The sequence below is a fragment of the Etheostoma cragini genome, chromosome 17 (assembly GCF_013103735.1).
Source record: "Etheostoma cragini isolate CJK2018 chromosome 17, CSU_Ecrag_1.0, whole genome shotgun sequence".
NCBI lineage: Eukaryota > Metazoa > Chordata > Actinopteri > Perciformes > Percidae > Etheostoma > Etheostoma cragini.
The window spans coordinates 14,471,921-14,499,545 of record NC_048423.1 but is presented as its reverse complement, the minus strand read 5'-3'; the positions used below and the strand labels follow the sequence as shown (position 1 = coordinate 14,499,545).

The following is a 27,625-nucleotide window of genomic DNA, read 5'->3' as shown; positions in this document are numbered from 1 at the left end:
GAGTGCACTGAGGAGGAAAAATAAAGTTTGGGTGAGTGTATGTGAGGAAAATAGGGGAAGATGAGACAGGGTCAGTGTGTGGGTTGGATGGACTTTGTTGGTGTCCTGAGGTGAAGCCGGTCATGTCCTGTACACCCACCAGCCTCAGAGTTTACATATAAGTGGTGTTTACCTCCTTGAGGCAGCCCATGAAGTTGTTGCTAACTGGAGAGCCAGGCAGGTCAGCTGTGCTAGGACTCCCTCCAACATAGAAAAAGTCATCAGAGCCTAGCATGGTGTAGTCTTCTTGTGTATATCCTGTGGTGGTCAGAATCCCATCCACGGATATCGTTACCTAGACAACAAAGCACAGGGAAAGGACACACTATACTCAGACAGCCTATATCCTGCAGTGTTATTGCCTTTCCTTCTTGTTGTCTATGACAGGCTTCCCTATACGTTTCTTTATACCCATTTTCATGTCTGTTTTTTATTGTCTTTTTTCTTGTTTTTTTATTATCATTTTGTCCAGTTTGATTAGTTGGAAGACTACAAGCCTTCAAAGGAATGCTATTCTGGTTAAGAGTGTTAGTAAAGTGCCCATACTACGGTGTTAGTATTGCCACTACTGCAACTTAAAAGTACTTTGGCAGACACAAAAATGGTGTTAGTAGAATGTTATCTAGGTTAGTTAAACTATTAATTCCATATTAGTACATCCAGCAGTTCTACAAAAGAAAACAGAAAGTGCTACTAGGTTAGAGAGGGAGCACATGCTATGAAAAGCACAATCACCTTTTAGTATAGGACAATGACTGAGGGTATTAAAAAAAAACAGCATGCATGCATTTGTCTTTTCTTTTTGATTACAAGCATACAAAAAGAAAGATTCTTGACTGGGATACTGGGAATCAGTGTTTTGACACTTGCTACAGTGGCAGTTGCATGCAAAAGCATATGGACACTGCAAAACCACTAAGAGAAATAAGAACGCACCAGAAAAGCACCAATGACAAACACAGCTCGACTGTCACATTCATGTTGACAAATGGGCAGTGTGACATTTGCAACACATAGTCAAAGTGCATGCCATGCAAAGTGAATGGGGATACAACTGGCTGAGCCAAAGAGCATCAGGCCAGCCAGACAGGAGAGGGTCCTCATTATTAACCACAGCTTGATGCAAAAGGCTCGAAATGATGCTCCTAAAAAGGTGGATCAAACAGAATTGGACAGGAAACAAGTGAAATAAAGAGGGTGAAACCGATGAATGAACCAAGAAATTAAAAAGGATTCGAAAAGTAAGCAGAAGAGTACCAACCGCAATTTCCCATTTTTTGTAAATGACGTCTACAGTAAAAAAAAAAGAAAGGAAAGAAAAGAAACACACGGCAAACCCAAACTAAGAAACAATTAGAATGATATCTACCGAACAATGTAGTTTGTTTACCATAGCGTGTCCAATGCCTGAGTGCTTTGTGGAAAAGGGGGGAGAAAGGAAATTAAAAACTGTGAACAGAATAACGATTGTTACTCAAATAATATATGATGGTCAATACTGTTAGTACATTGTTAAACGGCAAAAACCATACTGGTTAGTAGAATGGCACATTCCATGAATGATGTTAGTTTGTTTCCAAAGCATGTTAGTAACAGAGAAAAAGGGCAAAATAAGTTTAACAAGAAAAAAGCAGACTAAGGAAATAACAATAATGCTCCACAAAAAGGTGCCAGAGCTCGACCAGTGACTCCCCGAGTTCCTCATGGCATTTTTGCACCACGTCCTGAATGTGAGCAGACCGTTGAGTAGCAGAAAAGGCTCCCTTACCCAAGTCCTGACAACAGGTTATGATTGACAGACATCAAATGGTTCATAAGAAATGCCTAAAGCACATCAGTTGACCCTCTTTTACCAAGTCCCAAGTTCAAGACCATTTTAAAGCTTTGTTTCTTTTACTGGTACTAGTATTTGCGTTCTTTTGTACTTGGTTTTAGGCTGGAGACCAATCCAGTGTATCAGACTTCCTGGCACTCATACAATACCGTACCTCCATTTGGTCTTATGATGAACTTTAGGATCACTTTACTGCAATGAGACAAAGCAAAGAAGACCCTGACACAGAATGAGGAGAATGATAATTTGGATTCCCCCAAAGAGCATGCACTCAATATGCTTGGTTTTCTTTAACAATTTGAATGCAGTGAATGTTCAAGCTGACCAAATCCTTAGGTTTGATAATAATCAATTTGCTGATTATGCAAAAGAAGCAGCTATGGTACTGAGGTGAAGACAAACGTTTCCCACCAAATGAGCAGTGACAAATCTAAAGATGTCTTAATGTTTTGTAAGTTTTGTGCATCTGTCCTTATCAAATCTTCATTTGTGCCATTCTATTAAACACAGGGTAAACAGTCTATCAAATATCAAGAGCTAACATTTTTTGAAGGCCAGAGTCCACATAAGGTAGGTCATTGAAAACAACTTTATATCCACTTATCTTCACCACAAAGACGTTAAACCCAACCCTAACTCTGCCGGCAACATCCAAGAACATCCCAATTGTCCTCAAGCCGCAGCTGCAACGATCAGTCTCAGTTGTTTTGGCTACTTTCTGGTCTTCAAGAAAACCAATATGAGACCACTCTCTGATTTACACCTGCTAAATCCATACGCAGAGCTGAATTTGGACCATATTCTTCTACCTAGGTAACCGGGGTTGTTCACCGAAGGGTATTCATTTCATTCAGTAAAGCCAGCACTGAAAAAGGAGTTCCTGCCGCCCCAGTGAACAGGTGTTGTACCTAGAAGTGCAGGGCAGGACTCTGGATCCAGAGTTTCTGAACCCAGATGAAAAGCGATTGTAGACATGATAGTCAATTTTACAGGACTACATGTCACTGACCTAGCCGTTATACAACAAAGAATGCACAAGTGGCAGTGATTTGCTCATGTTGGACCCACCAGGATTTTCCACCAGGCGTGTCTGTGCTGTGCTGCAGCTGCGCCACGGTTTTGTTCCATTCCCCGCCATGCGACATACCACCAAGAGCATCTCAGAAGCCATGCATCTTGCTTGCCCAACTCAGATTTTATTGAATAAAATAGCTCGTGGGGGTCGCTGCGCCTCCGAAATGCAGCACAGCTGCGCCTGGTGGAAAATAGGGGTCAGCCATCCACCTGTGGCCAATCAGGCCATGGAGTACTGCAGGAAACCCCATCTCCTGTTGTAATAGACCTCTTTGGCAGAGTGAGTCATAACACATCAACCTACTGTAAATGAAAGCCGTGATCAGATCTTGTTGTGGCAGCTTTTAGATGGCAGGGTTGTGAAATTCCAACCCAAAGAAAGACTCAGTGGTGGTTTAAACCAATTGACATGGGGGAGTGGGTTGTTATTGTTAAAAGCAACTAAAACATATTGATGTCTGGCCTCAGCAAGCCTTTTTTTGGATTGGTTGGGGATCAAACAGACTGGCACTGTTGTCTTCTAAGGGTGTTCTGCAACTAACAGATCGACAGCTACATTCTGACACCTTTCAGTATACTGTATGTTGGTCTGTCTAGTACAAATCAGAATTAGATCATCTGTTTGCAACACAGAAAAAGCACATACCTCTGTAGCTGTCTAGCCACAACAATCTTTCTAACAGGTGGATGAGTTGGAATGTGCTACGGCCAAAGGCGCTTTTTTTTACCCATTTTTTCCATCACATCCGATTCCTCCGCTCTTGGTGAGAATCAAGCAAATAATTCTTTTTTGAGCAGGGTTGCAACATATAACTGGCACTGTCAGTGGGAGGTCTTTAGTAAACCCTCCTGTGGTGTTTCCAAAGGTTAGTGTCACAAGCTGGTAAATTGGATTTCTAATTCAGCTTGTGCTGTCTATCCAAGGAACACTGTCACTACGTACTGTAGTCTCTTTAGAGTTAATAATGCAGAGGTGAGTCATCAAGGTCACATAGGCCATTAGAGCCTTTACTCGACATTTAGAACATTATAGCAGCAAACTAATATTTTCTATAAAGATAAAGTGGATTAATGGCGTCCTGAGCAGAGAATGAAGTCATACTCCCTCTCTGTGTGTTGTAATCTGACCTTCTGGTCTTTGACTAGATAGCCGGTCTAGCCTAACTGTGCATGCATGTAAGTGCATACGAGTGCCTTTTGTGTCGGTATCAAACGGCAAGGAACCTAAGTGTCTGTATTTGACAGGTCAGGGAACTGTCTGTGACAGCAGTATGGAGTCAATCCCAGACCATTTTTTTACCTAAATATTGAGTGCAGCTCCTGTTAATACTGAAAACAGTGAACTGCAAACACCTGAATGAGCCTTAATGCTGTTTTAAAGCTAAGGCTTTCTTTATTCCCATAAACTGTAACTTAATAGATGTCTTGATTCACATCTAGATGTCCCTGCTCACTTGTGGTTCTGTTTTATCTCCACCATGATTCAATTTAGCAATCCAATTACAATGTCTGGAAAAAGTAATGTATTGTATGATGGAAATGATTTAAGTGCATTTGTTTTGATTCATTTACTGAGTCTCCGCATCACCCTCTGTACTGTTACCTGACGTAGATTCCTTGTTACTTTGACATCATGCCAATCATTGTCATTAAATTTCCCATTGACTGGCTCCACAAGAGCTTCAAAGGCTCCAGACCCCAAATTAATGACGAGTGAGACAGCCCCATTTTTCAGTGCCAGGTTGACGTAATCGGCTGATTTGCCCGTGTGCAGCATCAGTCCATTCCTCTGTAGGGTTCTGAATGACAATGTGATTTCATCACTGCTGCTTTGAATCGGGTTCAAGGACAAGTCGTAGCAGAAGAACTCTGATCCTTTGAAGGTGGCGACATACTCTTCTTTTCCTGCGGAGACAAAGAAACAGAAATGTGTTGCATTAATATTGTGGCCTCTTAGGTGTCTATTGGGAAGCTTTCGGAAAAAATGAGATGAAAAAAAAACGCTCACAAATGCTGGATTAATAAAAAAAAAAACTGGAGAAAAGAAATTGGAGAGAGGTGGAGAACCGAAATGTGCATGGTACATTTAGAGATTTGCTTACTAGCTTTCAATGACTAGCTAGTACCTACCTTAGCCTGAGTGGAAGTGTTGTAGAGTAAAAAGAAGCACCGCATTACCTGTTTAATTCTTACTTTTAATACATGTGTACTATAGTTACATGTATTAGAACTAAAAAACTGATATTTTTGGACCTTAGGTAAGTGAGAGGTCTACTACTATTCTATCGGAATATCAGATTTTTAAAATAACCCATCAGTATCGCCCTTAAAAATCCTTTATCAATTGGACTCTACTAGGATGTGCCTGCTTTGTCAATTAAATCTGGTCTGTCAAATACATTTGGACATGTATGCATGGATCAGCAGATAAAATACCTGACTGACGGTACCCAGAGCTGAAATGTCGCATTTACAACTAAACCTAAAAAACTCATACTATGATCCATACAGAAAGTTAGTCTACATGTTATTATACATTTCAACAAGGTTTCTTCTAATACCATTTAGGCTATCCAAAATTAATTCTTGTTCATTTTGTTCTTATAATGTGGGATCATTTTTCGTTTTTGTATGTGTTTAAATCAATTGTTTGGGGAGACTGAAAGTTAAACAAGCCGTTTTTTACTATACATGTCTGTTCTGTTTACGTTAACGGCCCATGTTAAAATCCGGTGCTAATATGGGAGCAACTTCGTATTGTCAATTTCGGCAACCAAAAGCTGATGCCTGGTTGCCAAGCCGGCAACCAATTAAAAAAGTTAGCAGTGAGCCCTGAAACATCAGGTCAGCACGTCTGACCCAAGACTACACTCACACACAATAATTAGGCACCTATGCATTAAATCAATGTGTTAACTGAAACACACAAGCACATAACATAAAATCATATCCTGCTGCTTGTTTAAATCAATGATGCAAAATGCATTATTGCCACTATTCTACACACACTTTTCAGCTAGCTGCACAGAGATTTGCACACACATTTCAAACTGGAGTACGGAAATTTAAATAGCCTAATTAAAGTGAAACAATATGACCCCTCTGTAATATAAACAATGTGAAGCCACTGAACTAGCATGTTAAACAGTTAGACACTATTTGAGCTACTGTTTTACCTTTACACAGATAAAATGCACCACAGTAATCAGCTATCAGTTCTGACAACAGTGACTCCTGTGACTTAGTGGATAGGTGGGCAACAGTTTAAATGTATTTATATTTCTTAAATATATGAATAACAATACCTGCAGTATAAAAGGTTTTTCAGTTTAGTATTTATCCAGTTTCCTGTACAATTTCCTCAAATAGAGCTTTTCAAGCAGAAAGCATTCCTGTGACAGCTTCATACAGAAGTCCTTCCACCGTTAGAGACACTTGATTAGTTTGGCTATATATGGTTTTCAAAAAGAAAAAAAGCATGTTTGCAATCAGCCATCGCCCATCCTCAGATATGACAAGAGCTTGACAAAGCAAAAATATCATTAGAAAAAAAATGTAACAATGTTGTTGTAAGACAAAAAGAAAGCGGTCCTGAGCGCCAGAGGGTGATGCATGTTAACATCCATTAGAAAGCGTTTAAAAACAGGTTTAGACAGATAACAAGCCATTAAAGCCACTAGCAGAAAATAGACCACCAAAACACAAATGGACCAAAGCATTCAATTATTATAAATGGGGAGTGCTGCATTTATTTGGGCTTGCCAAACAAACACACATTCAAAATACACACTCACACATGCTCAGCGTAGCATCCAGGCATGGACACAACACCACAACAACTAAAAGGGGTTGCTGTCCACAACAATTTGTCACCTCATTGATTCCCCCTAAAAAAAAAAAAAAAAAAGGCACTATAGCGCACCTCTGGGAAAACTGCAAGGGGCCGTAATTGAAGTTGACTGGATCTCACAACTCTTCAGAGAAAATGAGACCTCTACCCTATTCACTAAATCCACCCATCCCCGCACAACAAGCCCAGTGACCACATGACACACGGAGCCAATCATTTGGGGTCATTCTCATCTTGCTCTCTTTATACACATCCCCATGCCTGCACTTCAGTTAATTCCCCTAACCAATGGAGAATAAATTGTGTGTGTATAGCATTGTACGGCGTTGTTAGGAATTTAAAACACTTGGGGCTCAGTCCAGCAGCAGCATCAGGGCTCTGGGCGTACATCTCCTTAGAGAATCATACTCCCATTCAAGCCCTGGCAGTCTGGTACAGGCACAGGCTGGTCTGCGATTCCGACGGTATGAAAACCTTCAGCAAAATATATCACGGTATTGCAATTACAGATTTAAAATGTTTTCTTTGGAAAATGTATGGGTAGGGCTGCTCGACTATGGAAAAAATATTCACGATTATTTTGGTCAATATTGAAATCACGATTACTTAACACCATTACTAATTAACCTTTGGATATAACGGAGAGCTTCCAGGGTGTAATATTATATACAGCGTATAACGTTAGGTGAAACAGGTGATTCAACGTCCCTGCTCATTTTACATAAATACTAATACTAAAATACTAAATGTTGAGGGAACATTACTATGTTACATTAGCATGTAACATCTCCTGTATCAGGGAGGAAGAGGGACCACAGGGTTAGCTAACGTAAAGTGTTCCCAGACAACGGAGTTGGTTTTTCTTTTTTTCCTCACCAAACGCTGCCGTGGCTGCACTCCTGCCGTCTTTACTCACGCTCAAGTAAATTCCAGCAGGTGATGTTGGTACACGATCTGTTCTGCCTGCACAATCCGCCTTGCGTTATACTATTTTGGTGATTGTTGTGAGTCAAAATCCAATTGAAATTAATTGCACAGCCCTATGTCTGGCAAAAAAAAAAAAAATGTTGATTACAGTTTACTTGAAGATATCTACATATGTGACATGTCATGAACGTGTCATAAACATAAACAAGTTATAAAGCTTTATGACATAACGCTTCTTTTAGTAAGTGTCATTCGGTTTTGACATGACAAGTTATGGTTATGGTTCATGTGTTAATGACGGTGTCATGTCACTGCTATGTAGACACCAATACTTTTTTTCCACTGAACATAATGTATTTTCTTTTTAAACAAAAGCCCACTGGCAGGAAGAGGGATTTCTAAAGTGCACCTTCTGTTGTTGATGACTCAGAGAAAACAGCTCATACCTTAGAATGGGTATGACAGAAAATGTTTTAAAACTGACTTTTTCAAAGAGCGGTAAGCCAGTAACCGGCCCATGCCTAGTCTAGTGCACTTTGATGTCAACATATGCAGGTCTAAATGAAATAAAACAATTTGACCATCAGTCTGCACTCAGCTACAGTATCTTTAAAAACCCATCACTTAATTCAATGTTATGGCTCCATCATTTTGACCCTTGAATAGAACTGAGGGAAAGTCCGAGGGGATTTTTCTAATAAGTAACATACTGTATACATATTAAAGACACAAGAGACATGTTTATCGATACTGAAAAGACAAAGCATGACTTACCTAGCACTCAAACTTTCATATTGCCACTAATGGTAAACAGCTCACACGCACAACGCTGGCTACTTTTAGCTGTCTATCCATATCTGGATAACGACGGTAGTCCTGAGAAACGGTACATTGGTACCAAGTTGGTAACTTTTATTTAAGAAAACTATCTGCAAATACAAGACGGACCTGCAGCAGAGCTGCCCAGCACTTGATGACATAATACTACCTACACCTATGCTTCAACTTAAATGTCATGTCTACTGCAAAATGTCCCTTTTCTTTAACAAAGAATTGGCTGGCAGCACCCCTTTAAAATTCAATTCAATGTGTAATTTCTAAGCCTTCGGCCATAGCAACCCAACTGGTATGTACGCATGTGCATCTCTCATACAGGATCACAGCAGACATAACATTAAATGCAACACTGAAGTTGTGGACATTTAGCATGTTTACTCAGTGTCATTTTCCTGAAAAAAAAAATGGATCTTAAAGAAGACTACTGTTTTGTCACTGTGTTCTCCTTAGTATTTGGGTGTTTCTCACTTGTGTTGTCCCTAGGGTGTCCTATGGTCTAAAGTCAATCAAACTACAGCAAGCTGCCGGCACATTAATGCCCTTGAGACATGACACTGAATGTGAACAGTCTTTTTTAGAGAACAGAGGACAAAAAAAAGACATGAACTGAGTGAAAGTGTAGCTCCTAGCAAAAGGCCGTTAATAGACACATAGGTAAAACATTGCCACAGTCGGAGGTTTTGAGTAATTCTAACCTGTTTCAAACTAAAAACAGAACATGGGTGCTTCGAAGCTTCAGTGCTTTTCAACAGAAATATTCAAAGCTTTGGTGACAGTGACAGCGGCGGGGGAAACCACCTTTTCCGACCACACTGGAAGGCAGCTTTCTTTCATAGCAGGCCACAAATGAGTCTAATAGCTGATTAACGTTACACAATTGTCCACAGCAGGTAATTTTATTTTTTGATTTTAATTATATTCAATGTACTGCACATTGATGCAGCTCCTCTTTTCACTCTGTGTGAGGCATCAAACTTCTGTACCATCTTTGTTGGGAGTCGCACATGTGCAGTTATTACTACTTGCTACTCAGTTGGAGTATAAGCGTGGGCCACCCTAGCAGCTGGGCGAGCATTATAACGTGTGTTACAAAGTGACGCACGTTCGTCGCAGAAGTAAAGGCTGGACTACAATGAAGCAGTTTGGAGCAGCTTGTAAACTGCAAGCTGCTAGAACAACTTCTGTTGGAGATGGTAAGTCACTTTAGGGTGGCCTTTTTTCCCCTGTAAATCTATTATGTCACAAAAAAGATACATTACACAATAAAAGGAAAGGGAAAAAGACAAAAAAGCCTAATATGAGAACTTTTTGCTGCAGGCATTCAAAACAAAAAGGAAAGACCTGAGTTTTTGCCAACTGACGTATTGGCATTATGCACAGCTGTACTCTCTTTACCTTTATAAAATTGCAAGAAAACACAAGGCTGATATAATAAAACCATACAGACTAGGGTGCAAGATATATCGACTCTATCATTATTGCAGTATCATGTTGCGCAATGTTATATCTAGGGGTGAAAGACATATCAACTCAAGATCATTATCGAATGTGTCCTAATAAGTATGCAATGTTTGTTTATTTTGTGGAGCGCTGCGTCCCAATGTCTTTATTTATTTAAAATAAAAATAACAGTGTGGTGAAGAACATCGTAATCTCATGTAACCCACTAAGAATTAGCTAGCGTTATAGACCTAGCATCACTTACTCGCTTGTCAACCAGCACTTTTACAGTGTTACCAAAGCAATTTCCTCTCAGGTCCTCCTCCAGGCTGGAATGGGAATTGTCCGTTACTGATACCATTAGCAATAGTCTTATGTCTCACTCGAACGGTGGTTAATGGACCACTAAAATTATTTTGAAAACATTACTTCAAAGGTACAAAAGAACCGTTGGTGTTGAATCGATTGATATTGAAATCAATCAATATCAATAAATAAGGTCTCTGTTGTATTACTGTGTTGCAAAGTGGCATACATTCAATTACAAAACGATGCCATGTGGCGGAAAAAAAGTTGTATTACGTTTTAGTTAGAATAACTCTCCTCCACCCCCCTCCAAGAATCAAGGTGTGTATCAAATCATGGGTCAAAAATCGCTAAACAAACCAAATCCTGGGGTTGGTGTATTGTTAAAGACCTAGTCAAAATGTAACAAAAGTCCAGTCCAACATGACAGTCAGTTGAAATAAAGCCTTGTGAAAATATGTTTGTATTTTGATGTGTTTTCCCATATCTTTCGTAATTGTACATGTTTAAAAATATCTAAATGAATATCGATATCACAATATTCCTAAAAGATTTTCCAATATCACATTTTGTCAATATTGTGCAGCCCTAATGCAGACCTCTACAAACAGACTGCTGACTTGTAACTCAACATATCACCGTTCTGATTGGCTAAATGGATGACGACATGGCGCTGCATAAATTAGCCAGCGGAAAGCTGACATTTAGCAAACAATTTCATCCTGACAAAACACCACAATAATCATCTGCATTTTAAACCATGCAGGTTTAAAAAAAAAAAATAATAATATTTGACTCCTAAAAATTGAAAATCGAATGCATATTTCAATATTCTGATCAAGCCCTAATAATATCCATATTCAAACACAACTGCTTTGACACAGATTTTCCCATAATCTGTTTGACATTTAGGATGTGTCCTCTGCCATATAAATAATTGTCAATCAATAGCATGTAATTGTTAGTGCCATTCTGGGACCTCATTCTCTATGGCCACATTACATTTGTGGTGCAGAACTAACTACCCATATTGATGAAAGTAATACAATTATTCACCACTCAAATTAAATTAGTGTCATAAAGAGGCAAGCGGTATGTTGCGGCATGAAGCTCCTACAAACAGCTAGGTGTACTTTGCTGCAAAAATAGAAGAGGCAGCAGAAGTATCACTTAACCTTCAGTTAATAGAAGCTGAGTGCGTAGATACAAAACACTAATTTATTATGAAGCACCAAGGGGCCACAAGCAGGAGCATATGTACAACATGTCAGTATGTGACCGAGCGACCAGGAGGCTCCTCATCAGTCACTTTGCTCTAACACTAATCTGGCATCTGCTACTCTATGGCTGCTTTTTAAATTAGCTTGGCACTCAGGGGAGCACACTGCCTGTCAACACCAAATCACAACAGTCTGAAAACAGATATGGAAGGATATGTTAAAAATTACTTATGAAATGAATGACGAAAAGGTTTTGATTTTAAATCATTAAATGGGGGGATTTTTTTTTTTACCTAACGATGCAAGTAATATATGTGTCAAAAATGCCGGGACAAATTAGAGGTCATATGACATATGAGGAAAATGACAGAAATGCACCAGAATACAAAGAAAAACATCCGTTCAAAAACATTATTGTTGTACATGTGGTTTAAGCCGCTGTGAGCTTTTAAGACATACTGCATTAACAAGAAATAAAGTTAATATCATTGTCACTGACAAAAATATCATTGTCCTCCAGTGTCAACAGAGACAGAACATAGGACGACATTTAACAAGTAAGACCCACAGCTATTTTAAGGGGCTTGAGTAGTGGGTACTATAGGCATTGCTAAAACAGACACCATGATTACGTTGCCCATTTCCAAAGGTGTTCTCTTGTTCATGACAGACCCTAGCATTACCTGGGACTGGGCCTATACAATGACACTCTACATCACTGTTTCCCGGTTAGAGATCTCCCCCACCTTCTTGGTACCACTAGAAATACCCTTCCTCAGGTCTGAGTAACAAGGTGAAGTAAAAAGAGCCTGTTGTGCCACGCTCACGTATCAACGGTTTATATGAAGTTCACAATTTTGGAAAAAAAAGTAAGACGCACTTCCAAAAGTAGCACCTGTCAATTTTTAAGGACTCCACGCGCCATAAATAACATGCTAACGCCATGCAATATGAAGACAAAAGTTGCTTGATCATCTGTGACTGACACTGCATTTCACTCTGATTCCTTGTTTGACTGGCAGCCTATTAAAATGATACAGAAGTAAGCGTCTGGCAGCCTATTAAAATGATAGGAATTTAGCGTTGTGAAGCGAGCCTAAGCCTCTTACATTATGACAGAGAGGAGAGTTTCTGAAGTGCTACATTCTTTGAGAACATATTTTGTTACATGATTATCACACCATTCAAAGGACTTAATAAAATGTCTCAAACCGCTCCCTGCTCGCATGTTAGGAACTCCCAATTCCCTAATGTTTGTATTTCAAATCAATTCTTCTTTTTGTCTGCAATAAAATCAAAATCTCTGTGAAGCTGATTGTGTCGACAGAGCAACAAGAACAGGAGAGAAAGTCTCACTTGGCTCAGTAAAACCTATCCAGGCACTTAACTGAAGGAGTCAGCATGTGCGGATGTGTACGAGCTTACACATACTGAGTTCTGTCAGACACCATGCTGTGCTAAATTAACATACAGTCTCATTGAGAGCCACGTATGAAGGGTGTTTTGCTGTGCTTAGAGAAATTTCCCTCTCCCGATGTCAGTCTGCAGAAACACCTTGTCCATAGTAAATGTACTGATAATTGGCTTCAAGCATGGATGCAGGTGTCAATTAGGCATTCATTAGAACATGTGGCTTATATTCTGCAAATAGCTATTTATTCAAAATGTGTGTGTGTGTGTGTGTGTGTGTGTGTGTGTGTGTGTGTGTGTGTGTGTGCAGAAAATTGTGCTCTGCGTTGAGGAATAAACTTCCAAGTATGTGCTCCTGCTCTACCAACTAAGCCAACCCGGCCACATAATAATAATAATTTAAATCATTAAGTGTATTAGTTTTGTTATTATTACTTTTTTTCTTTTTTCTTTTTTAACACCCGTCAACTTGCAGACTGATGGTTAAGTGTTTTGTCAAGGATTAAAACTATCATTAGGTCAATTACGATGCATCTTTTGAAAAAAAGAAAAGGAAGTGTGCCTACAGTATTTGTATAAAACAGAAATTACCGTGAATCCAACTAGTACCATATAGGCGCATTAACTGCTTGTACCAACTAACATACTTATAGCTAGATACACGCAAAAGCACAATAAGCTCAAATGAAAAGTGATGGAGACAAGACACATTGAATACAGAAACATCAAGCACAAGCTATAGCTTCCACCTGTGTTATAACACCGCAGACACTTCATTGCCAGGAGGGCCTAATTAGAATGCCAAGCACAGCAGTAGCCAACGTGAAATTAAGACAGAATATACACAAAACTAAGGCAACACCTGTTTTGGAATTAATTGACCGTTACGAAAACACTGAGCGGATAGTGCACGTGCATTACGCTGGGATATGGAACCTACCAAGCGGGAGGGGAGGACGAGGGGAGACCGGAGGAATGGTCCAAGGGTTAGCATTTTAAAACCGAATATATTCAATTTGTAATCGCATAAATCATGTTATTTAAGAAATGAATTGAGAATGTCTGGCAATTATGCTTGAACAATTTAACAATAATCAAAATTGTTGCAATTATGTTTAGCTACGTCGACTGACTAATCTATTCTATTGCTAATTCAGATTGGTTGGTTTAATGACCATATGTTTGCATTTCGGCTACTATAATACCTGTGTGTAGAAACGGTGTTTCAATATTACTATAGATATTAATTAATGTATTATGTATTTGGATTAGTGTATTAAATTGAAAAAATGCAGCCACATGACTGACAAACGGCAATGCCAAAATATATACCAGTACAACCAACAAACTGTGCGCTAGGTGGATATAGCAATAGCTAACACATTGCCTTTCCAGCAACACAGTCCAACATTAGCTAACAGACTAAACGCCTCAATGACCAGAAAACAGCAACATGTTAAAACATACTTACAGACGACACATCAACAAAGAATTACAGTGAGGACTGATGAATACATACTTCTCTGCAGTGATACTACTATTTCGTAGTAGGCCTCCAGTAAGCAAAGGCCTAAACCTGGGAATTCTTCCCCCTGGTGGCCAGGAGTTAAAACTGTACTTTATTAACATGATTTTTGTCTGTCAAAGCAGGTACATTTTAGTTCAGGCTAATGAGATATTCCTAAAATTTTACTTTGAGAACTTTTATTATTTTTTTCAATTCTGTTTTTATATTCTGTTGTGTTTTTTTTAAACTTAGTTTTCAATAAACATAAACTGCCTACAACTACTACGTGCCGAAAGACTGCAATAAAGAATAGAACTATTGTTTGCCTTCACAAACGTTTGAATCCTCATTGAATTTCTGTCATGCCACATCGTGAACTATCTAGTGAGAAATTGAACCATACTTCAAGAAGAAAAGCGACCAGTTTTTTTAGGGATAATGTACAGTAGGTGGAAACATACTTCACATTCTGCTTTGCTGAACTTCCCAAGTCCAACGGATTCCCACCACATTAAATCCTGAAACTGCTGAATTTGTGTCTGTGAGAGTATGGTGATGTTGTCATCTTGGGATATGGGAACACCACAAGAGAAAACTGCTTGCACCACAGGCTGAATTTGATCTTGTAAATTAGCTGGCCTACATATTCCATGGTTTTTATCATTCATGTCATCAGTCATGCAGAGAAATCACCACAACAAATTACTTCCACACAGTTGCTGCCAAAAGTATCCCAGATTATGTGGCTTCAAGATAGCCCCATGGTTACAACTGGGGATCACATATAAAAGGAATCATTTTACTTTCTCTGGAAACTCATCCAGATGCAGGAAAAAAGGGGGAAAAATGCCTCATTTGACCGTTTTCTCATTGCTCAGAGATCCACATGATGATGATGATGATGATGATGATGATGATGATGATGTTTAAAAACTAAAGACCTACCTTTGTAGTCTGGATTGTAATTGAGGTTTTTCTATTTATCTATTCATGTAAGTGTATGTATCAATGCATTTTGCCTGTTTTATTGATTCTCTAAAGTCATCATGCATCTACACTATTATTGTAGATATACTGTTCTCAACTCAACCCTTTCAATTATATAAATATATCAAATAATACTTGTACAAATTTGCCATGGAGTTGACTTTAACAAAGTTAAATATAAATATGCGTTTGTAGACTGATCATGATAAAGTGAAAGCTTTGTTAACTGCAACTGCTGGCACAGAGCCAGGATGAAGGTCGGAGCTACATTCTCTTATTTATAGTCAATATTTTTATCAACATCTCTCTCAAATGAATGATAATGTGATTTATATATCATCTCAAACGAATACGACATCACGTTGATGCATGCTATAAGTTTCTAGAATATGAAATTACAGTTTGGGGGTCAATGGCTTTTCAGAGTGGTGGAAGCTAGCCAATAAAATCTAATAACATTTATCCCTGACAAAAACTCAAATAGCAATTTTAGAGAGTGTCAGCCAGATCACACACAGTCCGCATCTGCTCTCAATAATTGGCAGTGTCTCAATCAGGTGCGCAGGCAAACCTCCTCCGGGAGCAGCTCCCACAAGGACATGAAACCACCTCATCCACAGTTGTAAATGGCATCGCTACTTTGATGATGCACACACGTGCACAAATTCTTGTATGGATGAAAACTTGCAAAAAACAAAAGATCTGATGTGGATGCAAATACATGCTCCACAGAAAAACACCCACCCAAGAGTATAATAATTTATAATAATAATAATAATTTATATTCTTTATTTATACCCTATAGGGAAATTACAATTCCCACTCTGAAATCCACACACATGCTCAGGTCCTATGTATGTACTAATGGAGAGATAGGGTGAGTGGCTGCAACTGCTGCACAGGTGGTTGAGGGGGGGTTTGGTGCCTTGCTCAAAGGCCCTTTTGGCAGTGCCCAGAAAGTAAACTGGCATCTCTCTAGCTACCAGTCCACACTCCGTACCATGGTCCATACGGGGACTTGAACCTGCGACCCTCTGAAACTGAGCACTCTGAAACACTATCTAGTTTTATCCTCCTTTGATGCCTTTAAGATATGTTATAGCAAACACAATTAGCAAGCTTCTTCCACATGAATCACAATGTCAAAATCACAGATGTGTGTGTGTGTCGGCTTTAAATACTCTCTTGAAAGTGTTCTATGAGCATTACCTGAGGAATTCTAAGAGAAGGGAAGAAGGCTTTTTATTTAAAAAAAGGATTTTACTAAAGATTCAAATATATGTCTGAGATAAAAACAAGGAGACATTTATAGCTGGCAGCTGGGCCATTAAACTAAATCTTTTGGTGCAACCCTGCTACCAACAAGAACATTTCTGTAAAGTGTGTTTAACGACTAACTCCTCCAAAAGCAACATCTTGAGGACTCAATGGCCCCGGCAGAAGACAAGCTAGTCAATCTCTTGACGATATTCAGGAGCGTGTTTTTATCCAATGTGGAAAGCGTTAAACAAAGCCAAATCTCTCCAAGTTTAGAAATAGCAGGGCAATGGCAAGCAATAAGAACATGTGACTAAATCTAACAGGGCATCAAAAAGAGAGAAAAAACCCTAATAAAAAACAAAGTCACAATCAGACAAGTATACATGTGAATACCCATACACCCAGGCAAACTAACACTGTATAAATACACATACAGCACACTTCACTTTCATTACAGTATCACAACAGCATTTTGATGAAGAGGGTGTGTAATTTGCTGAATACTAATCTGTAAAGCCCAATCCATTTCTACAGAGTAAATCCAGAGGATGTGGAGATGGGGAGTATCAATATCCTCATTTTGATGTTAATGTATAATACCACTTCACTTAACAAAACATGTATATATATATATATATAAAGCAGGAGACTAAAACACGTTTTCTCCTACAGGAAATTAAATGAACCCATCATCACCGATTTCTCATATCTGATGATAATATTTGAGTGATTATTTACTATCAAAACCAATGAACTGCATGAACAGGTGTGTGGTAACATTTGATAGCAGCATTTTATCTGAATGCACCATTTAAAAATGTGCTCACGGCAATAAATCTTTGCCATAAGCATCCTAACAAGCTGCTCAATTTGGAAGTACCCTTGTCAAGGTTGCCAGCACAGATCTAAAGTGTGCACTGCGAGGGTGCGACAGAGGTTACTGTCCACTTTTAATTACTGGAGTGGAGGGAAGCAGTATCTGACTGTAAAGGACTAGCATTTGGCAGATGTCTAATTTGGGCCACATACATGGAGACATTCCTCCGACAAGAGCAAAGTCAAGAGGCGCTGAGGCATGTCATTGCAGAGAAATAATTCATGTGCTAATTACATTGCCAGTGTGTCTCAGGATGATTTTTGTGCAGAGCTGCTCTTGTCTTCCCAGCTCTCAGCTCAGAGATCCACTCTGTCTGACACAGCATGAATCCTTAATAGTGGGCAGACACCCAGACACATCAGCAAAGACACTTTCTTATCCTTATCCTCGGTGCTCATTCCTCATTGCCCGGACAAGGCATACATCATCTTAAGTATTAAGCTTCAAAGCTTCAGGTTGTCCTTCCTTGGACTGTTTATCATGCCAGCAATGAACTACACTGCTATTATCTGCCATTTGGATGGTTTGATCAATTGTGTTTGCTCATTTTGACTCATCTAGTATTTGAACACACTGGACAAGTCATCACTGCTTATATAAACATACATCAAAAGATATAGGAGTACATTCCTGTGTATTGTGTATATGATGTTTAAACTTTAAAACAGAGATTGGCTTATGTTTTATGTAATATAAAATGAAAGACCGAAAGCAAAGAAAAAGGGACAGAAAGAACCATTGTGAATGGCATTGGCTTTTTGTTGCCAACACTATCATGAATGAAAACAAACATGGTGAAATGCAAAAGTGAGTGACTTAGGATGTACAGTCGCGCTGCATCGTATGTAAGTAGCACTCAGACCTCAATAAAAGTAAAACTACTTAATCAGCTGTGGCGGAAACACTTACTGGGGTATTTTATGAGCTGCCAAAAATAATTAAACCATATCATTTGTAAAGTCATCATCATCTGTGGGTCACTGCCCTAACCTTCATTTGAAACCAGATGAGAGCATGAATATGGAGGTACAATAAAAAAGCTGTTATCCTAAATGTTTGTAAAAAGTGATGAGCATTCAGTACATCTGAATAACTCATGTGTGCCTTTCAAGAACAACCAGACCTTGTATCAACAAAGGTCCTGTTTAATGATTTAACAAATCATGTAAATGACGAGTGTAGAAGTGAAAATAGATGTTTTCTATTTGAATTTGGATTCAACTGGCAGTTTGGTAAGTTTAGTCCCAGTATGTAAGAAAACTAAATTTTCCTGTGATGTCTCTGCTGTAGCATCTTCCCAGCATCATGTCTTCCACTGGCACGGATATATACTTTTGTTCTTTCAGTTCCAAAGTCAACACAATGCGATCAGATTGTTCATTCATGCCTTTCATACTCTGACACTGGTAAAGTGGCCTGTCTGTCAGGACCAGTTCTTTCAGGTGCAGTGAGGTGAACTTGAGATAAATGTATCCTGAATCTAAACCAAAATTTACCCGGCACATCACCTCCACTCTTTCTTACTCAGACAAGAAAAGGGAACAAAGAGCCCTGAACTTTGGTGTTGTGCACCACTTTTATTTTTCTTTGTTTGTTTTTTAAATTGGGTTTTGTTGTCAGATTTTTAGTGGTTACTCAACAGAGGTTTGCCAATAGCCATTTGTGTTAACTCCCCTGTGGTGAGAGAACACGGCACAGCGCGCTGAGCAGCATCATTGCATGTTTAAAAATGTGCTCCAATGAACAAATCGCTGCAGGACAGTGGAGCTTGACAGAATCCCAGCATCACCTCGCTGAGCTGCTGGGCAAGGTCACCAACACCAGAGTGGGGATTTTTGTTCTCGTTGGCTAAAGGATGGCAGTAACTTTCATAGTTATATTTGTAACATTTACACTTTGCTTTACTTTGGCTATCTATTGCATTCACAAAAAAAACTAGCTGATAAAACAGCAGCTGTGCAATTATTTTCTTTCACTGTCGACTGGTTAACAACTTTCCCAAACATATCCTGCAGATACATGGGCTGTGTGATGTTGCACAGATACATAAACCGAGCAATTTCCCAAGGACCTACTGAGTGAATTTAACATCAACACACCCAGTGCCATTTTCCTCCCAAGTTGCCTGTTGCAATGCCAGCACAATACTGAGGGGTATTTGAGTAAGAAAAGACAATACACTCCTCTTTGTGTCTTGCAGAGAGCCTCCCAGCTATGAGTAAGAGCACCCTGAGCAATCCTTAGCACTAGAGAACCAGAGGCACAAGTGTTTGTATTTAGCGAAACACAACATAGCAGTGGAGTCAAAAACTAGGTGAAAGCAAGCAGGAGCGGAGCATTCCTACAGTGCACCTCTAAAGTTGTGCTAAAAATAAAGACTGAAACGTTGTATGTTCACTTAACAGGTGATTGGGAATCATGGTTGCTTTAAGAGCTTCTTAACAAATAGGAGGGTAAACCAAAATATGGACTAATTAAACAGCCCTGCAAGGGAATTTAAAGCTAGAAGCAACTGTGCTACTGTTAATCTATTCCTCAGTTTTGCTGTCGGCTTAATCAGATCAGTCCATCGCTCTAATTACATTGACGCTGTTGTCCTCACTAGGATTTGTTTACAGAGTGTTGTCTAATATGGCCACCCCTCCTTCCACTTCGATCACCTTAGTGATTGATAGTGGCAGGACCCCCCTCCCTCCTTCCCGCACACACACACACACACACACACACCTTTATCTAAATGGGAAAAAAGATGCTGACCTATGGAGGGAAAATTACTCAATTTGGGGTGTTACTGTTTCTACAGCACTATGGCCCTGCTGACAGGAGACCAAGGTCATTTCATAATGGGTTGTCCAGCTGCCACTGTGCTGTCAACAGGCCTGAGTGATGAAGGGGAGTGTAGCCAGTTATGGTGACAGGAGTCAAGGCTACTGGAGCTTGATAAAGATCAGCCTCTATCAGGAGTGAAAAAGGCAAAGAATAGGGATAGAAAAAAGATGATCCTGCATTTTGCCCCCTAAGCCTTCAAAGCAGTGACAAATAGATCTGCTTTGTAGCTTGCGTCTGCGATGCCTTTCTGCTTTGCATTCTGCCGGGAGCTGCAACAGCCATGCCACAAGAATAAATGCATGTGATTGGCAAGAGCAGTCATCACAGTGCAGCAATACCCTGAGAAGTATTGACTGTGTTACAGCTCTTTTCTCAGGTCACTGTCAATCCTGTCAGTCCTATGAATTGATCAGTAGGGGTTCACATCCATCACAGTGACTCATCCAGTGCAGACAGGATGTTGCGCAGTTCAATTTGTTCCACCCCCTGGGCTGAAGTAGATGAAAGTTAGTAGTCTGTGTTTGTTTCCATTTTCTTGTCTCTCTACCATATATATACATACCATATAGATTTTTGCAGACAGTGTCTGTGTCTGGCCCTGATCTACATTTTGACTTTTTAATCTATCCAATAAAATAGTAAGAAGAGAAAAATAAGACTACATTAAATAGGATTTTAAAATTTATTTAGAGCACACAACAGCATAAATGAAGCAATGCAATGATCTGCAACACTACATTTCACTTTCAATATTGCAGCAACTTAAAGAACCTGGTAGCCATCCATATGGTAGTAAAATATATTAAATCTATTACATCTAATTTAGACAATCGATACGATCTCAATGCAATTCCTCAGCTAAATAAAACAGTATTATAGTACTGTGAGGGGTACAGGGAATCAATTTAAAAGTTGTATTGCTTCTAAAGAAAAAAATGTATTTCCTCCTTATGTAGTAAAATTGATAATGTTAAATCAAGTCACAAAAATGCTTTTTTCGGTGTAGCCATTTAACCCCAAAAATGGATGACATAACTCAAAGGATTGTGGGCGTTTGTGTGAAGGTGTGAAGGGGTTGGGGGGGAGCTGTAAGAATCCAATAAGCCAAATAATGCTGTAAGTCCCAAGAAAACTCTTTCCAGTCTGTGCATGTGTATTTTCTGTTTAGCCGTCTGCTTTGTACTCATACAATGTTATCCTGGAAGAGACTCTGGACTCAGAGGGATTTTCTTGTTTCAGCAGTTTAAAGACAAAGGAATGATTCAATATGTAGACTAATTCTGTTTTATTTCTGCTGTGACAAACAAATATACAACATTTGACATCCTTACAAAAAGCAAAAAACACAGCCTACAAATGCACAAAATCGTGTGCGTGTATGTGTGTGTGTGAGATCCCATGCCTTTACTAATAACTCTCATAAGGGAAGGATTCCATTTCTACAGCATAGCGCACTAAAAGCCTAGAAATTTACAGATTAATTAAAAGAACAAGGCTGCCTTTCCTGTTCCTCTGAAGTGTGCTCCAGAGACTGGTGAAGCGGCCCTAACAACAGTCCCAGCATGTGCTTCTTTAAGAAATACATACGAGACAAAGAGGGACAGGGGAAAGCGCAAACTGTTCGGGGGGATCATTTTAATCATTTCATTCCCCTTTTTCAAACTGTGTTATTCCCCCGCTCTACATAAAACATTGTTGCTATGGTCCAAATGTATCATTGCAAGTCTGCAGCTCGTAATAACTATTCTGCTTTTCTCATCATAGAATATAAGTGGAATAAAAAATGATTACATTAATTCAACCTGCTCTCTTGTATCATAATGTCACATGAACACTTGATGCGAGGTACAGAGTAAGTTAGCTTTCTGGCAGAAAGTGTGATAGAATGAAAGGATCATGCTTTGTGTGCTACTTTCTAGAGAGTCCTTTTCTTGCACTCTCCATCAGGGCCATAGCCCTGGGTGAATGAGCCTTTTTACCTATCTGCAGCATCCAGCCACCTGCCGTAGAAATCACGGCTGTTTCCGCCATATGCCAAAATGTTCTGCCAAGCCGCTCCGGTCTGTTCTGCCTTGAGCAAATTTCATTATGGGATGGTTGGGAGTGCTTGGTGCTACTCATTAAGGCTATCAGCGTGGCACGTAACCGTTTGTAACACGAGGATGCAGGAGGTTGAATTACCCCAGCACAAAGATCGCTCAACAACTTTCAGCAATTATTGTATAACTTTTGTTCAGAAATTAGGGAATGATGACATATGGTCTTGAATTTTAAGATGAAATGCTGAGTTAGTTAAGAGTATGATTGCAGTGGGAAATATCTAACCTTATAGCATTGGCAAGGAAGATGTCTGGCTTTCACAGGACATGTCAAACAAAGATCCAATAGAAAGAGTTAAACCATTGTTCTAAAAACTTTGCAGAATGTATATTAAAGTGAGATTTTGTCACTTTTGAAACAAGATTCAACACATCCTTCCTCTTCCAAATGAATAGATCAATTATAGGCAATAAAAAGCATCATTGCTCAGTTAAATACATTAAGGGTTTTAATGCAAAACCCTTAATCGGTCTAGTTTGACCATGATAAGGTTAGCTGTTAGTTAGGTACTGCTATGTAACTGACTACGCTACTGTTGCACTTTATATTACCATTACTAGCCTATAAATGTCACTTGTGACTGGAGTTACATAACAGCTGCAATACTGCTTGATGCCATGGTAGGTACAGTATGTGATAACTCCCACTGAAACAAAAAATAGGAAATGAATTCAATGTTGATCTGCACATTCTTCATTATCATTTGTATATAACACTGACTCAACTACATGCTGTTTTAACTTTTACATGACAATCCTAATCTGCTGTGCTGTATGTGCTAAACAACTAATACATTCCTGGCAGACTAATCTGGCTACACAATGTGTTTAATAAGAGTGAATAAAAAGCTGATTCACTACAAGAAAAGGCATCCTCCACTATCATACATGAGCCAGTGTTGAGTTGCTGTGAGGCAGTGGCAGTTGTCCATTAACATGGTCAGCATATAGCCAGATGGAGATGAGCCACAGGGATCAAACGGAGAGCTCTGCTGCTGGAGGTATCCTGCCAGCTCACACCCACCACCTCTGACATTTCACTTCCGCACCACTCTATCTCCTCACTACCCTTGAAGAAGAAATAAGTTCACTTTGCTCAGGTATTACAGTCACAGGGCTCAGAGGTAATTCAGATCACCAAAACAACAATAGCGTATGTCCTGTCTTTTGCATTGTTTACTCATTGTTTTATCCTCATTTGTGTTCTCATGAAAAAAAGGCCAATCTGTGGCCTGTGCGTTGAAAAGGAAGAGCTTAGCCTCACTGTGTTTTAACATGATGTTCACTCAGCCGTAGCAGTGCCATGCACCCGGAGCCATCACAGTGCATCAACCCCTAGATACTGCCTGGCTCTGTCTCACTGGACTGCAATTGCAGACTGCTTCTAGTCCTGAGGGCCAGCAGACCTCAAGCTGGCCGAGGCAAGGGAAGTCAGGGTCAAACAATGCTTAAAGAAACAACACTGTAAAAGAAATAGATGTGTTTTTTGTGTTTGTTGTGTATGTGAGTGATCCATGTTGGAATGTGAATAAATCTCTTATTTTGACGGTTGAGATACAACAGAAAACCAATCAATGCAGCTAGTTATTTACTGGTTTTAACTGTCAATACGCATGTAGTTCTAAGGCACATATAGGCAGTGGTGGATTTTTCCTACATTTCTATGGTGAGAATAAACAATATTGTCAGTTTAGAGACAAAGCACAGACCTCAGCCTTGATTTGTGGGCAACATTTTGCTTAATCATCTGAGCAGTGTTTGGCAGTTTCAGGGCCTGTGCTGGAATAAAGCCACTGATGGATTGGAAGGTGCCTGGATGTGGCAGGGTCTCTGAGGATTAACATGGTTCAACTGCAGGCTCACATTAGTAATACTGTACGCTGGTATTGCCTGTGTATTAGAAAATAGCAAAGCCAAGCATTTAAAATGTAATTAACAAAATAACAAAATTTGGAACTTGCTATAGAGTAGCTGACACTGAAAACCAAATCTGTTCTGTTTAACCCTGCATTTACCATTTTATTTTGTTTACATGGGGGCAGCTCTCGTCAATCACCTTTTAAGTTCATGTGCTTTTTATCACATGTAGTTAATAAGAAGCAACATAAATTTCAGTTGGAGTTGGGTTTTTGAGCACCTGGCCAACTTATTTGTTTAAGATTATGTCTTGGGCTTCTTGCCTTTAATCGATAGGACAGCTGTAGACAGGAAAGGGGGAGAGAAAAGGGGGGTGACATTCAGCAAAGGGCCACAGGTTGTGATCAAACCTGGGCCACTGTGGTAAGGACTGAGCCTTATGGGGCCCCTATATGCGGTGCGCCAGGAGCACACATGGTTTAGTGTGCACTCAATGTGTCTGTATGTCTTTTGATGGCGGGCAGGTAGTGAACAGTTGTTGTTTTTTTAGAGATTTTTGGCTGACATGAGCAGCTTCTTCAGCCAAAAATGAACATACACCAAAACGGTAAAGTTGTGGTCCAGAAAACCAGTTTGCCTCAGGTAAAAGAAGCAATGAAGCTCTGGCAAATACATTACAAATGATCATTTGATCCATTGTTATCATGCAAAGTATTCATTATATCCGCTTTAAAGGGCCCATGGCATGAACATTTCACTTTATGAGTTTCTTTCAACATAATACACCCCCCCCCTCTTCAAAAGCTACAGACTCAGGAATGACACATACTTAGGAAAGCTCAGTGTGGGACTGGCTCTAGTGGCTGTAATTCTGCACCAAGGCTGAATTTTGGGAAAGAGACTTTAGATATAGTATTGGGAGACCCCTAAGGTCTATGTTAAAGCATCCAAAGAGCACCATGTCATGGCACCTTTAAATAACCAAAATATTTTACCTTAGCTTGCAAAATGGCCTGCACTGAGGAAGACTGTATTTAACACTATAAAAGCTTAAAATCTCTTTTTTATTTCAATTCAGAAAACTTCCCGCTCAGACCTTATGATAGCAGCACCTTTTCAACAACAGAGGACAACTATCTAGACTGGAATTGAAACTGAGCCAATCCAACAATGTGGATGACAGCACAATCAAAATGGAAGTATTGGGTTTTACAGACAGTGATAAACAGTGAAAGTGTCTCCATCCAGGAACCTCAGGCAAACAGCAGCAGCGGTAATCACAGGGTGGGCATGATGGGTTGCACTCAGGCATGATGAAGGGTATGACTTTACATCCAAATGACCCACACCAGCAGCTATCAGCTCTACACTGTTAGAGAGGCAATCCACACTGACGTCTGCCCTCATTCACTGCAATGCTTACAAAGATTAAAATAGCCAAACAGCTTTAACACATTTAGAGAGCCAAGGGATACAAGGCTTGAGGAGATAAGTCATCTGTGGAAACTCTGCTCTCGTTGTCTCTTTGTGGACCTTTTTATCAGAAACCAAGACTGTCCTTTTCTTGTGACCCCAGGGAAGCAGTCTGTCAGGCAGGACTGACACCAGACCAATGTCTAATGGTTCTTAAGCTATAAATATGGCCCTGGAGTTGACGGCCCGGATCTACGGTTCCCCATTATCTTGATTCATTCCACCCCAAAAGGAATGACTTTGCAATGTATTGTGGCCCATGATAGAGGAGATTTCTGACGGATCCACAGACGTGCCCCAGTGAATTGCCAACTGGATGAAGCCAAATTGTCTCAAATTAACACTAACAGGTCTGCTTGCACAACCTGTTACAAAAGAGCACCATAATAGGCTCTCGGATGGATATTTAAATAAAACAAGCCTTTTATAGGAGACCCAGATAATATAAAGTGCATTTTAACACCACTTACAAAACTTTGAAAGTGTGTCCCTTGCCCCCTGCTTTCTTTATGCCGGCCTTGCGGACAGATATTTCTGGAGGACATTAATTGAAATATGGGGCAAGAGCCCTTTGGTTCAGCGGCTGGTCTATTAGAAGGATGCTAATGCATTTCAGCAAACTCAAACATGCAGAGTGAGAGATGAGGTTGATAAATATTTTACTGTTTCTTTTTATGCCATTACAACATACATATGTTTGTGCCTGCAGCTTTGGAGATCAGGAAATATTCCCAGTAATATTTTAAAAGGAAACATCAAATCCTGGCAAAAATGAATAATTGACAAGTGTAACAATAAAGTAACATGCATAGTTTCTGATACTAACTTTACAGTAACTCACTCGTAGGGAGTTGGGTTGGAAACTGGAGGGTTGTGGTTTAAGTCCCCGTACGGACAAGTGTGGATTGGTAGCTGGAGAGATGCCACATAACCTCCTGGGCACTGCCAGGTCTTCTTGAGCAAGGCACAGTACCCCCCCCCCCCCAACTGCTCAGGGCACTGGTCCAGCTGGTTTGTGCATGATTAGGGCCTGAGCATGTGTGTGTATTTCAGGTCTATGTGTAGTGACTAACAGAGTGTAAATTGTAATTTCCCCCACTGGGGATAAATAAACAGTATAAATTATTATTATTATTATTGTAAAATTGGACTAAAAATTAAACATAAAAAAATAGAGAGTCCATTTGTACTCTTTGACCGGTTGACAGAGGGGGGGAGCCTAATGCCATGCTCAACCTGATGGCAATGATATTTGTTTAGCAAGTGTTTGGTCATAAACCTATGGAGCCCCAGAGGTGACATGGAGGGGGAAAAAAACGCTAAACTCGAGATCTTAACTTTCATGGAGCAAAAAAAAAAGATGAAGAAAAGAAATTTAGTCTGGTCACAAACACTAAATTTGAGCTCTCGAGTTTGAAAGTCAAGATTTTTTTATTTATTTTTTTCCCCTTTATGAAAGTTGAGATCTCAGTTTTCATCCTTGATGGCAATGACAAATTTAGCAAGTGTTTGGTCATAAACCTACAAAACCCAGAGGTCACATGGAGGGAAAAAATAAATAAAAATTAAGAAATTAATTAATAAATAAAACTTGAGACCTTGCAAAACAAAGTCACATCTACCACCCCTTACTTTTCACTACAGTATACAGTTTGACATAAACAACTTTCTTTTACACTAAAGATTAGCATTATACATGAATCATGTGCCGCACAATCATCTACACTCACCAGCCACTTTATTAGGTACACCTGTCCAACTGCTCGTTAACACTTAATTTCTAAGCAGCCAATCACATG

At 39.6% G+C, this 27,625-nt stretch overlaps 1 protein-coding gene across 37 annotated transcripts in view; it reads right to left on the bottom strand.

Annotated features, from left to right (window-relative positions):
• The window catches only part of LOC117960833 (neurexin-1a), a 257,521-nt gene that overhangs the window by 168,496 nt on the left and 61,400 nt on the right, over positions 1 to 27,625 (bottom strand). For 28 of the 37 annotated variants that reach the window (XM_034899036.1, XM_034899035.1, XM_034899034.1 and 25 more), the window contains 3 exons: positions 4,551 to 4,852; positions 1,430 to 1,453; positions 173 to 334 (listed from right to left, as the gene is read on the bottom strand). In XM_034899036.1, the coding sequence (XP_034754927.1) occupies positions 173 to 334; positions 1,430 to 1,453; positions 4,551 to 4,852 (488 nt within the window). Of the gene's footprint in view, positions 1 to 172; positions 335 to 495; positions 1,185 to 1,429; positions 1,454 to 4,550; positions 4,853 to 7,673; positions 7,693 to 27,625 lie in introns of those variants that run through there. The other 9 variants (XM_034899043.1, XM_034899051.1, XM_034899057.1 and 6 more) reach the window with 3 other exon arrangements.